The sequence below is a fragment of the Rhizophagus irregularis genome, chromosome 16, assembly GCF_026210795.1.
Source record: "Rhizophagus irregularis chromosome 16, complete sequence".
Classification (NCBI taxonomy): domain Eukaryota; kingdom Fungi; phylum Glomeromycota; class Glomeromycetes; order Glomerales; family Glomeraceae; genus Rhizophagus; species Rhizophagus irregularis.
In genome coordinates this window covers 4,601,660-4,619,701 of record NC_089444.1, presented here as the reverse complement: position 1 = coordinate 4,619,701, position 18,042 = coordinate 4,601,660, and the positions used below count along the sequence as shown (strand labels likewise).

Here is an 18,042-nt window from a genome sequence, read left to right as displayed (position 1 = left end):
AATAATTTATATAAAAGATGATATCATATATGATCATTTCATTTATCATTATTCTGTTGTACGACAATATTTGTTAAATGAAAAAATTCAAAAAATATTAGCATCGGGTGTTTTATGCATCTTTATGTACATTATGAGCGATAAATGGTCGCAGTCATCAAAAAAACTAAAAAGTCTTTCTTCACATAATTTATATGTTAAATAAAGAAATGTATTAATATATTATATACATGAAGAAATATTTAATATGGTTAATCAGTATTTTACGTAGTAAGGGCATCTCTTTTTTCTTTTTTTCTTAATTTTCTTTAAGAAATTGTGAACGCATATCATTGTTACACAATTTTTTAAAGAAACAATGAAACAATGAATATACTGTAGTACATGCATACCAGTTAAAGTAAATGATCACTTACATAATGTAAATTGCATACGCGTACGGCTTTAATTTGGCCGAGCGCCGGAGTTTTCAATATTAAAAATATTGAATCGGTTTTACGAAAACACCAGCCACACACATGATCTAGTGTATAACCTTAATACAGTAATATGTACGCCACAGCGCCACAAGATGATTTTTAGATAACGATGGCAAGTCGATAAGTATAAATTCACCCAATTAATTAGGGGTCGGCCATGAAATCGAATAATAGTAATAAGAAATAAAATAATAAAAAAAAAATGAATACGTAATAAATAATTATTGTATAAAATAAAATGTATAAATCTTTTTTAGCCAAACAAATGATCAAATAAACAATTAATTTCACGTGTTGACGTGCAAAATAAAAAATAAAAAAACGCTTTATGTAATTCTTAAAGAAGTTAGATAATACCTCGTTTTCTTCTCCATATCTTACTACTATCTTTGTCATTCATGCAAATAAGATTCCGATACGTCATTAATTTATTTGATGTCATTAATTATTTGGTAATATAGTATGCATATAAGTAATTTAAATTCCGTGATTATTTTTTTTTGAAAGAATTTCATGGCATTAAAGAGAACCTTTTACGGTTCTCTGCGCTTTTCGAAAGAAAAAAAAGGAGGAATTCTTTTCTTTCTCAATGTGTTTCAAGGAGAGAATATATTTTTAGTTTCTTCATGTTCTTTTTGGAATTAATTTCACATGAGAACACTTGGGGAAGAAAAATTATAAAAAGCAGATAAAAACTCGTTCGATAATCATTCAAAAAAATCATTAAAACGAAGTAGGGAAATTAAAATGCCACGTAGCGAAAAAAAATCCAAAAAAGATACAAACGCTTATATCCATTTTTCAAAAGAATTTTATCGAGGAAGAGATACCAATAGCACCACAAAGGCAGCCGATTTGTGGAACAATATGCCGCAGGATCAAAAATTTCAATGGTATAAGTTACAAAATTTAAGAAAATTAATGAATATAATTAAAAAAAATAAAAAATTACTCAACAAATCGAGTTATGAATTGATCGTATCAACGCTCAATTCACCCGACTCTCCATTTATCATCGAAACCGAGTCGTTGATGGCAGGGTTAGCAATGGAGATGTTAGCTATGAAAAAAAACGGGGACATACCTAATGATGACGATGATGACTACGAAAAAATCCTTGAAGAATTTATACATTTAGATAGGTGTTCGTAAGTATGGGATTAAATTATAGTTACTAAACTACTTTCATAAGATATTATATTATGGATATTATGGCATAAGCAAGTTATTTAAATTAGATTAATTATTTAAAAGTTATATGATTATGAATTATATAAGGTTAATGAATTATATAAGGTTAAATATGGTTTAAAAATCTATGAACTAATAACTTTTACATATCCTTAATTTATAGAATCTATTAATAGTTAAAAATAGTTATTAGAATAATATTTTATTATCAAAAGCTTATATAGAAATTATATTGATAAATTATGTTTAAGTTTATAATTAAGAAATAGTTTAATTTTTTCAAATAAATAAATAAAACAAATAAATTATTTTTAAAAGTAATTCATGACTAAAATATATCTGATATATATATATATATATTAACGAAATGAAGAATATCATCAATAGATATTTTGTAAAATAAATATATATATATAAATAAATTCTTAAAGAATTCCTTTGAAAATTTTTTATTTCACTACTAAAGATTTTAAATGAAGTTACACTAATCAAAATTTGGCTGATGATCGTCCAAATACACACGAATTTGGTATATATTAATTTTCTAGAACTTCTTTTCGAACTTCTTTCGTAGTAGGATAATAACAATGGATAGCGTGTCGTTTTAATGTCTCTTTCTTAAGTTATGTTAAATGGTAAATTGATAAATGGTTTGTTTCATGAAATTGAATATACATTTTATACATTAAATAAATGAAAGTTGTTATCAAAAGTTGTCTGGTACACTTATCCAATTTTGTACCTAGGACATTCTTCCTTCACATTTAATTGGCGTAAATGAATTCCTAGTTAACGATATAAATTTTCTTATCATCCAATCACAAAAAAGGCATTCTTAAAAATAATCCGCCACTGCTGCACAGCTGTAGCAGTAAAGAAAAGAAAATCCGTTTTGTGATAAATAGAGCAGAATAAATTTTAATGCGATAATTCTGATCAAAATAATTCCGGTTAGAAAGTAAATTTCTTAGAAGCCCACTCTTTTCTCTCCGAGTTTTTTCTTGATGGGAACCATTTTTTGTTATCATTTCCATCTTCTAGTCTGTATAATAAGTTTTAATTCTTCTTATCTCATAGATTTGTGTTTTATTATTTTAAATTTCTACACCATTATTCTGTTTTGTATTTTACCAAAACTTATGTATGGGTGAATTTCGTTTATTATTATAATAAAGTTTAAATATTATTAAACAAAAAAAAGTTTCTTTTAAACTATCAATATGCTGAATATGATAAAAAATAATTTGCAACTTTTTAATCTTTTCAAAGAATAATACAATCGCAAGTATCACAAATCCTAAGAACTCTTAATACTGCCAAATTTAATGTTTCTTATATTATATATAATAAGAAAATTTAAGTTTGAAAAAGTAAAAATATAGATTAGCAAAATAAGCTAATTCCTTGTATACCTTTTTATATTAAACTATTCATAAATAAAATATTTTATTATCAAATTTTGAGATGGTTATCCAATCTGATTTACCTTTTTTAAAGCTATATGAAAGATTCATAAAATAATCAAGTTAAAGGTTTACATTAATTACAAATAAGACTTATATACTGTATATATGGCTTATTAAATCTTAATCTTTAGGATCATCATTATGGATTAGTTTTGATCTAACTTTTTTTTAAGTCCCATATACTGTGCATTGACCTGTCCAAGTTGTGCATTAGCTAAAAGAATAATAAATAATTTAAGCCAAAGGCTTACATTAATTACAATAAGACTTAGATATTATAGCTTAGTTAAATCTTTATCAGGATCATCACATTAATTTAATATGATGTTGTAGTATAAGGCTGCCTTGATCATAAATCATATAAATATCTTTTTATGAATTTTTTCTGATCTCTTGATTTTTTTTTATCACATTTTTATATGAGCTACTTGCGTACCACAGACAATTTTCACGAAATTTTTTCTTTTCAAAAATAAAACTTAAGCATATTGTTTGCTCCGCAAGTTTACTTAGAGCGATAAAGGAAGTTTTTGCTGCAAAATTTTAGTCTTAAATGCTTTTTTTTGTAAAAATGCGCCATATAAAGTACTTTAAATAGTATAATCGGCGTAACGGTAACCTGTCCCATTTCAGACGTGTGAATCGCAGTAGCAGTATGAATTAGATCAGCAAAACAATAAATCTGTATACCTTTTTCTTATTTTCTCTTTTGAACTTTTGCTTGGTCTTGACTTTATTCTTAATTTTAACCTTTATTTTTTTCTCTATTATAATGGTTAAAGATACGCTTGAGACTTTTTTGGATAAACTGAAATTTATCAAATTTTTCGAATCTACTACCGTTCTTTCTGTCGTTCCCCCGAATACTCCCACTGGTCAAAATAGGAATATTCGACCTTATAAAAATTTGGCCTATTTTTGGCCATAATTCGACCTAAATTAGTAATGATCTATAATTAAAAGGTTCAGATTTAGTTTTTTTCTTTAGTAGGTCGGTTCAGTTCAGCTTCCGGACTTGGAATTTCTTTTTTGTAAATTTCTTCCGTTTTGGCACTCAGAATATCTTTTTGTAGGCTTTTTCTTTGGACTTTTTTCCTTTGAAGGTTGCTTCGACTTTGGGTTTAGAAGTTTTTGATAACGTAACAATGCATTGTACGTTAATACGAAATTGCAATACATCTACAATACTGTGATTGCGTTGTTTGATACATTGTGACTATATCATAAATTGGGCTTTTTTTATATTAAAATTTTTTAAGTATTAATTTTTTTTTCATTTTCATAATATTGATGTTGAAAATGCGACTACAATGCTTATAATTGCATAGTAACGGTTATGATACTGTATTATACTGAAATAATCAATTGTTTTATGCTCAGATATTTATACTTAAGTATCAGCAAATGTAAGACAAAAAAATTCAATAATAATTTCTTAAAATATTTCTGAATACCATTTATTTTTTTTATTCCCTTATAGGCACTAATGGATATACATATCTAAAAAAAATTATAAAAAAAAAAATCAAATTTTTTATGTCAAGCAGGAAAAAAAATTCAAATTTCGGTGAAAAGCCTTAACAGATCAGCCACGTTTTTTTTTTTAAACTTTAACAACCTTTTTCTTTCTCACAGTCTCATTATTTCCCTTCCCCATCTTTTTCTCTTCCTCTTTTTTCACCCTCTCTAATAAAATCTTTAGCGGAACGTTTAGCAACATTTTGATATTTTTCTTTATTAGACAAAAATCATTGCATTATGCAATGAAAATTAAGAGTTTATAACGATTTTTTTTAAAAAAAAAAATAAGTAATTATAACTTAAATGACAAAAAAATTTTGGTAAAAAAATGGATTGAGAAAAAGCTAGAGAATGAGTATATTCATTATTTTAAATATGATGAATTTAAAATCGATGAAGAAGAAATTGGTAGAGGAAGGGATATCAGGATTCCGGTAAGATTTTTTTTCTTTTTTTTTCATCTTAATGAACGGTTCTAATGGTTCATTTTTTTCTTTCTTTAGATGGTTCTTTCAAGTTACTTTGGAAGACATTTTGGTAAAATTTTTTATTTATTTCTTCCATCTTTTAACAAATGGTTCCTAACAGTTCGTTTCTTTCTCTTTTTAGGTGGTTCTTTCAGTTTGTATTTCTTGTGGTAAGTTAAATTTTTTTTTCTTTCATTATTTTATATTTGACAAAGCATTAACTGGTGGTTAACTAAAATTTTAAAATTTCCAACAGTTGGTTTCTTTATACTTTTTTAAATTCTTTTGAATTAAATTTTTTTTATTTTGATAAGACGTTAACTATCATTTCATTTCGTTTTCTTTCTTTGTTTATAGACAGGTCAGGCCTTTGGACATGTGAAATTTTCAACGGTTAGATTTTTTCCTTTTTAAGTTCTTTCAGATTAAATTTTTTTCATTTATATTTAATGAAACGTTTAACTAATGTTCCATCTTCTTTTTTCTTTTTTTTAAACAGTCATGCCTTTTTCTTTTTTTAGGTTCTACGTTTCAATACTTTTCTTTCAGATGTCTAGACCTTTTGACATGTGAGACTTCAGTGGGAACTATTTTTGACAGGAATTGTATTACTATTGGCATATAATGAATCAAAATGAAAATTTGACTTTGATTCTGGATATAGAAGAGCGGATACAAGAACTTAAAATGCTCCCTCATCACGAAAAATTATTTTACTTGTTTTATAGGTTCTGTAAAGTTTCAAATAGCGGAATAGGGTATTAGAATCTTGAAATGGTAAGTTTCATAACGAAATTTACCTTTTTCTTAGTATTGGAAACATCCTTATTTTTTACTTTTTTTTGTAGTTATAGAAGGGCTTTGGTTGGGTACCTGGAGATTGGAGACAGTAAGTTTCTTTGCGAAACTTACTTTTTTGTTTTCTTTAATAAGAAACATTTTTTAATGTTTCTTTTATTTTATTTTATTTTATTAGATCTTGGCTCCTTCAAAACTTCTTGTTATTAGACAGATTATTTTTTGGAGTTATTAAACATGTAGAATTTCGGTAGGAGGCTCCCTTTCTTGGGATTATTTCATTTTAAAGAAAGGTTTCGTTTTTTTGGAACTTTTTAAAATTACCTTTAGTATTAAATAATTTTATTTTTAGATACTTTTATACATTTTATATAAAGAATTATATAATCAATACTTAATAATGGATAAATTAATAGTTTAGCTATTGTAGTATGTAATATATAACATTGTTTGCTTTATTAAATATATATGCAAATAAAGTGTGTTTACAACGTTGTAAAAAATAAATTACTACATTTTGACTATATGTTTACAATAGTAAAATAGGTACAGTGAAATCATTTTATGGTAAATTAAAGTAGCGTAGTGTGATACATTTTCTCACTTTTGCAACGTGTCGTATGACGTTTAATAATGACGCACAAAACAACGGATGAATCACGTGATTTTGGCGTAGTTTCAACGTTGTTTAAAAATATGAAGTTTCTGCAATGTGGTATTACTCTTAAAAATATTGTTATACTTTAACAACGAATCAAAAATGATGGAGGCAATTTATAAATCGGCGATGGAAGCAAGAGAAGAATTTGGATGTGGACTTCAATAAAGAGTCAACAAGAATTATTTGGCAAAAATGAAAAAAAATAAGTTTAAGGGACCAACGAAAAAAGTTCGTTTCAAATCAACAAATACTTCATGTTCTACTAGTTATATTAGTGTTCAGTTTTATTATGAGATTTTACTTATAAAAAATACAATAAAATGCGATATAGTTCTATTATTATATGACGATCAAATACCGACATTTTCACACTAGTTTTCTTATTAATCTTTACAAAATAATATTTTTACCATTATGTAATTAGTAATTAGTTTTTTGTTAATTTTATTAAGGTTAAATTGATTAAATAAAAAAAAAATTAAAATTGAGATTCATCATTTAATGCATCGAAAAATTTTCTTGAATTGATTTTTTCGGCTAAATTTGATGACAATTACCATCTATTCCGTCACCACCTATTTTATAAAAGTGAAATGTGTTAAATTTGTGTTCATGTGCCAAAAAAGCACCATTTTGTCCGATTTATGTCTTATTACAAAAAAACAAAAATTAAACAAAATGGTGCTTTTTTAGACATTTATTACACATGAGCACAAATATTTAAATAAATTTTACTCACTTCGTTTTTATAGGGGCTATTTACCACCTATTTAATAGCATTTTACAACTTCGTAAAGATATGTTATCAACAATTTCACGAGAATTCAAATATAGTATATAATGATCATTCTAAAAAAAAAATAGTAATGAAATTATTCGTAATATCCTATTTTGATATTTTCGTTTGCGTTAATAATTTAGATTTTTTTTGGACATTGCGTTCGTTATATATTACGCACAACAAGTTCTCTCATTTTTATACCAAGATATTTTACGTTAAAATATCGTTTGCCCTTTAGTTCTAAGATATAGAATACATTTATTCATTCATTTAATTATTATTCTTAATTCGTGATCCGTCTCCAAACCAGTGAAATCTACTAATACATTTTGGGGAATTATTTTGCAAATTAATTTAGTGGGAAATTCAGATAAGAGCAAGAGATATAGCACGCAGGAAATGTGAAATGAACTTACAAATTATTAGAGAAAAGTAGTTTAGAAGAACTGCAAAATTACTAGATACATCACTCAATATAAGCAAAATATAGTACGACCTGTGTTTAATAGAAATAAATAATTTTAATACTTTTTTTTGTTTTTTCTTATTTATAACCTTTAAATAAATTATTTACCAGCAAATAAATAACATTTTAATAAAAAAATATCAATTTTGTGATTGTCACACCTCTTGTATTGAATAATTATGGCATTTTTAAAGGCCGGAATCCAGCGTCGCTAAAGAAAAGATTTTTTAACTAATCGTTCAATGTAAAAATTTTTGATGGATCCTGATTCCCTCGGTTTTAAGTAATTGGTTACACTATTTTTCAGCCGGGTTGTAATACAAATTTGGCTGGTTACTTTTTAGGCAATATCGCCAATTTGTATAACAACGTAGCCTTAAATGGCAAGTATATGTTGATCAAACTTGTGATATTAATATTTGACGATGCAAATTTATCATTCAATATACCCAGAACATTATTATATAACACTTAAAAAAAAAAAATTCTGGGAAAATCAGCTCAAAAGCCATTTAAGTTATAATTAATTTGTAAAACCAGTTCCCTGAAATTTATTAGTAGTTTTCACTGGTTCGGAGACGGATCACGAATTAAAACATCTTGCTTAATTCAATTATTCAGCTGACGTACCCATCGCGCACCTACTGTATATAGTCAGTAGTTAAATATGGTCTACTGAAGGTGTACCACAATTTATAATTAGAGTAAGTAATCCTTAATTTTTTTTTTTGACGAATTTTGTTAATAATATTAATGAATTAATTATTCTGTAGGTTATGTATTTACAACGGAATAGTATTATATATGATCCAATTCCAATTTTTCTTTAATGTCCGCTGGTGTTTCAATAATATGGAAGAACATTGAATATTTGATATGCTATATTATAAAATTCCTTTTTTCTGTGAATATCCGAGAAAGGATGATGATACAGTACTATAGAAATTACATAAAGATTTTTTTCTTGCGTTATTGTTAAGTTTTTCTTTTTTTCTTTAAAAACAAGGAAATATACATTTATTAAGAGGTTTAAAAATAAAATTTTGCTAACGGAAAAAATTTTTCAACCATTTTTATAAACCTTTTTGTATGATTTGGGCGTTTTTTTTTGCATCATATTTACATTCTTGTTTTTTTTTGCGCGCGCTTTGAATTATGACCAAATCTTCCGAAATAAATTATCTGATGCAATTTGAATTCATAATATTTGAAACACAAAACTAATTAAATTGTATTAATTAATCAGGTGATAATCTCTTTAAAATACATAATTGCAATATTATTTATCGTTACACAAAATTAAACCTTTAACAAGGACTAAAATTTCTTTATTTTCTTTATTTTCCTTTATTTTCCTTTTTTAGTTTAACCAATTAACATCTGAAGACAAAATAAATTTTTTGGTTTAAAAAATTCGATTTTTTATTTTCTTTATTTTCCTTTTTAAAAGATAAAAAATACCATTAAACAAGCTTCAACCAATCACTCTTCTAAAGAACAAAGCTCGAATAAATTAATGGTTAAATTACGTCGTTATATTAAAGATGAAAGAAAGAAATGTTTGAAAGTTTTTTTCTAATTATTTAAAGATAAACTACAAAGAATACAAAATTTATTGTTTGTAAAAATTAATTGATCATTCAAAGGAACAGTGGCCCATTAAATAATATTGAAAAAAATCAATATATAAATGGCTTTCCCACTTGTTCCAATTCAACTAATTCAGAAATCAAATAAAAATTTTTCAAAGAATAATTCTTTTAAATAAGAAATTAAAAATATCTAAACACAAACACAAAAAAATCTAAACGCTATAAAATGAATTTGCGTCTAATCTTCTTTGCTCTCTTGATTGTACTTATGGCTACTATCGTAACAGCCTCTCCTTTGAATTTAGATCAATTAATTAAGAGGTAAATACAAATACAATCATATTAATACTTTTTAAAATCAACGAAAGAAATCAATTAATTTATTAATTTAATCATTAAAGAAAAACTTCTCAAAAAGACAAAAGTCCATCGAAAGAAAAAGACGGCAAAGTCAAGGCTATGTTTACATCTCCTGAAGACGGCATAAGTAAAGGTGGAAAGGGCGGCCCCTAGTTTATTCATCATCATATTTTGTATATTAGAAACTTTTTATCAAGCATTATTGATTCTCACTTATTTAACATTATTTCAAAGCATGATATCAATAATTGATATAAATTATAGAATATTTTATATAGAAAAAAATTTTACATATATCTGATATAGTTAGTCATAAAGTCCTAAATTATTAACCTCATTCCCCTTCAATTTCAATTTTATTCTTTTCAGTTTAAAACTTCGATATTGTTTTCTTTAAAATTCGTACCAATTTCTTTTTAAAAGAATCAAATAGAAATGTGCTTTACAAAGTATTTTTTATTCACAAATAAGTGATTTTTTGTCTTCCGCAACTGCTGGATAAGGATTTCGTCATTTCGAAATTTAGTAATACCAAATTTGGGATGTAGTTTTTGTGTAAATTTTAAATAATGGGACAAATACCTGCCCAGATTAACACCCGTTCATAGTTGACTCTACGCGGAATTACACCGCTAGTATCTGTTATATACGGACAAAAAAAATGAGGATTTTATTTTTGATCATTAACGTTCAATTATAAAAAAAATCATGTGAAATTTATTTTAAAGCGTAAGATCAGCTGATTTTATTAAAAAAAATTTAATATTATACACATTCGCCATTATTTCAATAATTAACTTACAATATCGTCTAATTATTGACTTTAAAATATCGATTAGAACGATTTTTAGAGTATTTTAGCATTTCTCCATAATTTTTTTGTATTCGTTTCTCCGCCTTATTTTTTGTGATATCCTTATAATTTTAATAGGATTTGGGTCGGGGCTATCTCATGGCCACCTGAAACTTCTGATGAATTTTCTTTTAGACAGAGCTTAGAAAAATGATTATTATGCATGGTAGTTTTCTTGTTGGAAATACCAACGACTACAAAGCATCCGGGAGATCCCTGAAGCACGTGTACAAAAAATTTCTGCATAAATCTCGATGTTCATAAATTTGTCTGAAACAAAATAAACTTGCTTTTCCTTTCATAAACAACCGTCCCACACCATAATTTCTTATAATCTCCAGACGCACAACAAACTGGTCTTTCTTTCCTCTTTATATCAATATTTAACAGTGTTACTCGTAGTCACAGTCTCACAGATGTAAGATTTATTGTGTATTTAAATGGTACAAATTTAGTTTATTTTTGGCGATGTCGGTAGATCATTTTGGTCACGTGATCACTTTTCTCTACTCTAGTGATAAACACCTTTTCGTCTTAACTAAGTGCTAGTATAGTTAAGAATTAAAAAATAAATTAATTAAATTTCTTTAAAAAATATTTTGAAACTCATCATTATCAATAATTATTTATATTTTTTTCTACTCATTTGATAGTCCATTGGTGAGTAGCAGTAATTGTAATTAACATGGCTCAAAGGCTGAAAATACATAGAGGTAAACAATTATAAAAATTGAATAATTCTATAACTAACCAGTCTAATGTTTGTAAAAGTTAACAAAGTTTTTGTCTATTTATAAAATTTTACTAATATATTGTGTATATTTCAGTTTATATTAACTCTATCAACTAATAATTTCAATATTCTATGTATAAAATTTTGTTAATCTGAATCCGATGCTATATCACCCTTGTAATCGCTTTCTTCTTTTTACGTTTTTTCTTACTATTCAGTTATTATCTTTTGTCTCGTCTGAATCGTCCGAACTTAACTGAAATTAACTTCTTTTGGTTTTGTTGGAAGTAATGACCTTAAAGTACTAGTCTTTTACTGAAATCTTCTTTTAAATTTGTAAATTCTTCAACAACCTTCTTACAGTTTCCGATATGTGATGATGGTTAAGTCGACGGCGCAGGCGCTGGCGTTAACGTTATTTCAGTTTCTAATTGGTCCGTTGCGTCAAAATATAACTCTTTATCCACTGGAAAGTCGTCCGACTGTTGTTTAAATGAAGTATTTGTTGACTCGAAACGAACTTTTTTCGTTGGTCCCTTAAACTTATTTTTTTCATTGTTGCCAAATAATTCTTGTTGACTCTTTATTGAAGTCCACATCCAAATTCTTCTCTTGCTTCCATCGCCGATTTATAAATCGCCTCCATAATTTTTGATTCGTTGTTAAAGTATAACAATATTTTTAAAATGTGCTCATGATGTTATTACAAATACCGCCAAAATGAGCTTTTGTGTGTTACATTTAATCACGTGATTATTAATAATATGGACTAATTAAAACTTGCTCTACGTTACTCAACAGAAATCTTATATAACAGATAAAGATTTAACCGCCCAGGACATTTCCCGTTCTGGTATCTTAAGCTATATTTATATTTACTTGCTGTCATTTCATGCCTCAATATACGAACGACCACCTTTTACTCCACCAGGCGTCCTCTTACCTATGGACAAACTGAACCTCGCGGAGTGGCTATACTTCTGGTACTCCCACACAACGTACAGCCTACTATATGGCTCCTAGACCAGGTTATGGTATACCTTTAGGTAGGTGGTATATCACCAATGGCAGCTCTGGGTTCAGAAATAGAAAAATTAACAACTCTTTTCATTGGAGGGATATAACTGATGATTGGAAAAAATTCTCAAGATAGTGATCAATTATTTAATTTTTTGGTGGGCAAATGAATGCTATATATCGAAGTTGACGATGATTTTCCAATCGAAGGGATGGGGATTTTAATGTAGTACACTATATTATCAAATTGAAAGTGCATTAAGAAAAAACTTTATAATTTTCTTACGACCTAAACGCATATTATTTTGGATGCTAAAAACTTTTTCCCAGATAGTTTTCGAATTTATCTTAGTCTTGAAAGCTTTAATGCGCTTATTGGGCGCATGAACATCTTCAGGTGTGATTTTATCAAATACTTTAGCTGACAATTTATTTTTGTTTTTTTTTTTGATTTGCTTATCTGGCGATTGCAAAGACTTGTGATACATTAAAATCTTGGAAACGAGTTAAAGACCAATCCGGAAATTTAAAGGCTTTTGAATTTGCGGAATATGCTGATGCTGATAGTGTACTGCGTGCTTTGCGTGTACTTGGTGGTGAAGGTTCGGGTGATGATAAAAAAGTTAATAGTAAGCAATCACTCCTTGATAAATTACTTTTTGATCCTAATTCTTCATCTAAATTATATATATATACACACCATTTGTCCACATATATTATAAGTTAAAGCCGATGAAAATACAAGAAAATATCTTGCTCAATATGAGGCTTCAAGGCCAGGAACGGTGGTCTGTATTAAACTATAGAAATAATTTTTTCTTTTTTTTTAGCTATCATAATTGATATCAATTATTATCTTTCAGCATGATACAGAGTTAGATAAAAATGCGTTGTTGAAGACATGACTAAGCCACAGGATAGAAAAGATCTGTAAATTTGCAGCATGAAAATAAACTAGCTCATCGAACATCACCAGCTACAGAAATAAAAACAGAACATGGAGAAAAGGATTATGACACAGATTTACCGGCTGATCTTCCTCTAGATCAAAAGGATCTTCGTTATTTACCGAGAAATAGCATTCTTTCGAGAACGTGCTGCAGCAAGAGAACGAGAGCGTCAGAGAGAAGATGGAAAACGAGCAAATCGTAAAGCTAAAGCTGAAAAAGAAAGAGAACGTTCACATGGAAGGGAAAATAGAGAGAGAGCGTGAGAGAGAAAAGATCGAGATAGGCAATATCATGGACATTATCATCAACCAGTAAATTTTGTTCCTGCAAGTGAATCAAGACGCGAATCTTATATTTTAGACGATAAAGAATAGGAACAACGCAGACAAGCTAAAAGAAAAACTGAAACGGAAATGGCTTTTAAAGGGGTATATTAAATTATTTAAATTTGTTTTTGGATTATATATACTGATTTTAATAATAATTATCTTATATTAGAGAAAGAAGATGGCAACATAGGGAAGAAACAATGGCAACAAATCGTGAACGTGAAGCAGAACGAGATTTAGATGCTAGAGAAAAACAAATTCGAGATCGGGAAATAATGGCGAGGAAGTTAGCGGAATGGGGCGATGACATTGAAGCTCATCAGGAAGTTTTTGCCGGTTAAGATCTACTGAGAATTCTACGTGGAACCATCATGGAAATTCCAAGTGGAACCAATATTTTCCGAATACCCTGTAACAAACCACGTGGAGTGGATCCACAGAGTTCAAGATCGTTCCACTTAGTTTTTCTCATCGGAAAATCATAGAAAAATCATAAAGAAATTGTACCAAATACTACATTGTTTCAAGTATTATTTTATAGTGGCATTTACTATTTATTTCGTAAATATGCATTTCTTCAATTTTACAGTAAAATACGATGTAATAAATAATTAAAACCTATATATATTGAACTTTATAATCCACTGATACACATTATAATAATTTTCAGAGGCCTAAAAAGAAATAAAATAGTAGTTTTGCTAAGTTAAATTTCAAAACCACCTGTTTTCCTAATCCAAGATCGAAGCCAATCGAAGGAAGTTATAAAAATAAATAAGTAATGTTTCTTTTAAAAAAAATAAATAAAAAAAAGAACCAAAGTTTCAAAATGAAACTTTAACCTATTGTGTAACCAGTATCCAATATAAGAAGTACGTGAAAGGTACCTACAAGAGAACAAAAGAAGAAAACGTTTCTTATGAAAAAAAAAAAATTTTTCATATACCAAATGTATGCTTTCATTTTGAAGTCCCAAATTGAAACATTTATACCTACAAAAAAAAAAAGAGAAATGTTAACATTTCTTATAAAAAATAAAATAATTTAAGTTTTACAACATGAAACTCGCCATTTTTGAAGTTTTCCGAATTGAAATACTTATTCTTTCTTAATTTCACATGTATCCGAAGACTGATATGAAGATGGAATCTAAAAAACTGAAAAAAGAGATTATAATCAAAGACGAAAAAAAAAGAATAAATAATTAAAAAATTTTAAATCTACTTGCATTTCCACAAGAGAGCCATCAAAATCAAAATTTTCGAAAATATGAATGACTGAAAGAAAGAGTTTTCTCACGCTCAACTCATACTTGAATAACCAAGCCTTTCTACAATATGAAAAAAATCAAACCGTTAGAAACAGGTTGTTAAAAAAATAAAAAAAGAAAACTAAGAAGGCCTAAACCTACCAAAGCTTTCACCCATCCAAAGACCCAGAGTCTAAAATATTTCATTAAAAGAATGTTTTTACAGGGTTTTGCATCCAAAGAGCTAAGGAACAAAACCGTTTAAAAAAAAAGAAAAAAAATTAGTAATTGGACAAAATTAATAAATAATTCAAGAAGAGTTTTAACGCTCTGGACTATCTAAAAAAGGAAGAAGTGAAATGTTAAAAACGTTTCACTAAAAGAATTAATTGGAAGTTATACTAATAAAATCTCTGACGTATTATCCAAAAAATAAATAGTCCAACATATCTGTGACATCTTCTACTCCATAATGATCGTGACCCAGTTATTTTCCATACCATTTTTTGAAGGGCTCAATTGTTTAGTCCATATTTAAGTATGTACCGCCATCTACAAAAAAATATGTTAAAATGTTCGTATTTATTTAAAGAAAATCCCACTGAATTTTCCATGGATACATACTCCAAAATATAAATGCCTAAAAAAAAAATAAACGAATCTTTAGCAACAGTTCGTTATAATAAAATAAAGGAAATAAGAGAAGGAAAGGTGAAGGAAAGGAAAGTAGTGGAAAGGGCAATGAAAGAGAGAATGAAAGAATGAAAGAAAAAAGGGGGAAATGAGAAGAACTTAAGCTTTAAAAAAAAAAAGCTTAAGCTTTAACGTAAATGGTCAAATTGCAGATCATTATATTTTTGATAATAAATCGTTGATTACTTATTTGAGTTGTTGTTCTCTATTTAATACTATATCGTACTGGTTGAATATTATTATCTTTATTTTTAGTTTTCATATTAAAGTATGGTTCGTTATTAGAAAAAAAAAGAAATTAATTTAAAACGTTAAAAGAATATTAAAGTAGCTTACTAAAGTTTAAATCATGATTTAACGATAATATATGAGTATACTCGTGATGAACATGTGATTAACAATAATATAATTATATGATTATCAAAGTTACGTAAATTTTTAATATAACTTTTTAAAAAAATGTTAATACAAAACAATAGAACTATTTGCAAAAGCAATTATTACAGATTCAGTTACAGTAATCATAAAATATAAAATCAAAAAATCATTTACTGAAAATATTAGTATTCCAACCATTTATTTCAGTTTGTACTAAGCTTCTTTTTTAATAAGTGATTAAATTAGTAGTAGAACACTTTATTAAAAAAAATAAATAAAGAATAAACACTTTATACGTAGTGCTTTTAACTCCAAAAATGACATATTCTCTTTAAAATTAATCAACTCGGAGTTCCACAGATAAATTCTGCATATTTCGTAAATGAAATCCACATATTTCGCTAAAGAATTCCACAAATTTCCAATGGGATTTTACACCAAACGGAAATCTACACAATTCTTGAATAAAATACGTGGATATATGTGGATATATGTGGAAACATGTCCACATGATTCGATGTGTAGAATTCCACGTATTTCCGAGCTAACCTGCGTGGATTTGGGTGGATCGATCTACCTAAAAATTTCCTGATGCTGATAGCGGTCAAGAAGAATATTACAAAGACAGGTAGGTATATATCACATTCATCTTGTAGTAATCAATTTAACGGACAAATTATGAAGTTTAACTTTTTTTATAATTTATGTAGATCTCGTTGGTGGTCAGTTCAGAGCACGTGAATTGACTATAGATGAGGCAGATAGGTTGCGAGAACAGCAAGAAATTGAGCTTGAGCAACATCGATTGAGGAAGAAAGAAAGCAGCGTGAAGAAGCTATGGAAGCAGAATTAAACAATGAAAAAGAAATTTTAACGCTTTGCCACAGTTGGTGCTTCACAAAATAATAGCGTTAAACCAAAACTAACTCTTAATCTTGCATCAATCAAAACGTCGCGCGGCATTAATGGCCCTAGCTGAAGATGAGGAATTTGACGATGAAGAAGGTATTAAGTCAAAACGTAAACGTCGAATTTTAGTTCCTTTGAAATATAGTGATAATGAGGACGATGAAAACAAAACCGAAGAAAGGAAAAAGAAAATTAGTTAAAGAATTAGTGGCGACTATACCAACGGATAAAGGAGGACTTTGGAGGAATTAGATGAGGTAAGTTTCATATGTGGTTCATAATTTCTTCTTTTTTTTAAAAAATTTTTTATTAACTGTTAACATAAATAATTTCACAACAGAATATTCTTAGCGAAAAGTTACAGCCATTTGTAAGTAAAATAATTGTTGAATATCTCGGCGTACAAGAATATGAATTAGTCTCTTGCTGAAGACTTAACCAAAGGAATGATGATGATATGTTGATTACTATTTGCACTAAATATCAAAGATTAACATCAATAAGCCAAATTATTGATTTTTTATATCCTTTGATTTATATACAGACTTTAGATGAGGAATCCGAGCTATTTGTAAAGAAAGAAATTATGGCGTATGTTAATTTTTGAAACGGAAAGTAAGACAAGAAAAATATAAAATGAAGATACAGCTTTTGAAAGGTTTCTAGAATGGGCTAGATAATTCGAAGTAATTCGAGGCAATGGCATATAACACGTAGCCAGAGTTTTTAATTTATATACTAGTATATATTGTCTATCGGATTCTTTTCATTAAAAATGTGATATTTAAAAAATTAAAAATTAAAAATTCATATATAATATAATTCTTTTTATCAATAGCAGATTGTTAAATAATTACTTTTGTTTTTATTTATTTATTTTTTTTTTATCCTATCATTTTAATATTATCCCTATAAAAAAATATTGTCCAAACACTGTTCGGTTTTTTGTTCGGAAAATCGACCCCATTCCGAACATTTATTTGACATTTATTGGACATTTATCAAATATTGTATAATAGCGGAAAATTGACCTCATTCCGAATATTTATCGGACAAATATTTTTTATAGGGTATCATTGTTCAGTATCATCTCTAAATATCCTCTAGTAAATTATATAAAGATATAATGCAAAAAAATCTGAAGAACAT

At 27.6% G+C, this 18,042-nt stretch overlaps 4 protein-coding genes across 4 annotated transcripts; 3 read left to right on the top strand and 1 right to left on the bottom strand.

The window, feature by feature from the left end:
• Positions 1 to 1,226: 1,226 nt before the first annotated feature.
• Positions 1,227 to 1,631, top strand: OCT59_008660 (uncharacterized protein; the record flags this gene model as incomplete). The annotated part of the gene is made up of 1 exon (XM_025312014.1): positions 1,227 to 1,631. The coding sequence occupies one exon, from the start codon at positions 1,227 to 1,229 to the stop codon at positions 1,629 to 1,631; it is 405 nt and encodes a 134-aa protein (XP_025166116.1).
• Positions 1,632 to 9,549: 7,918 nt separating this feature from the next.
• On the top strand, positions 9,550 to 10,552 carry OCT59_008659 (uncharacterized protein). Its single transcript, XM_025328554.2, has 2 exons — positions 9,550 to 9,743; positions 9,824 to 10,552. The coding sequence occupies exons 1-2, from the start codon at positions 9,649 to 9,651 to the stop codon at positions 9,933 to 9,935; spliced, it is 207 nt and encodes a 68-aa protein (XP_025166117.2). The 5' UTR covers positions 9,550 to 9,648; the 3' UTR covers positions 9,936 to 10,552.
• Positions 10,553 to 11,751: 1,199 nt separating this feature from the next.
• On the bottom strand, positions 11,752 to 11,967 carry OCT59_008658 (uncharacterized protein; the record flags this gene model as incomplete). The annotated part of the gene is made up of 1 exon (XM_066142666.1): positions 11,752 to 11,967. One exon carries the CDS (start codon positions 11,965 to 11,967, stop codon positions 11,752 to 11,754), a length of 216 nt encoding a protein of 71 aa, XP_065999526.1.
• Positions 11,968 to 12,495: 528 nt separating this feature from the next.
• Positions 12,496 to 14,005, top strand: OCT59_008657 (uncharacterized protein; the record flags this gene model as incomplete). The annotated part of the gene is made up of 7 exons (XM_066142663.1): positions 12,496 to 12,543; positions 12,861 to 13,014; positions 13,109 to 13,173; positions 13,249 to 13,259; positions 13,439 to 13,594; positions 13,710 to 13,763; positions 13,834 to 14,005. 7 exons carry the CDS (start codon positions 12,496 to 12,498, stop codon positions 14,003 to 14,005), a joined length of 660 nt encoding a protein of 219 aa, XP_065999525.1.
• Between the last annotated feature and the right edge of the window lie 4,037 nt (positions 14,006 to 18,042).

Coding starts and splice junctions, on each gene's coding strand:
- OCT59_008659 (XM_025328554.2), top strand. CDS start 9,649: ATGAATTTGCGTCTAATCTTCTTTGCTCTCTTGATTGTACTTATGGCT. Junction 9,744..9,823: donor TTAGATCAATTAATTAAGAG/GTAAATACAAAT, acceptor TAATCATTAAAG/AAAAACTTCTCAAAAAGACA.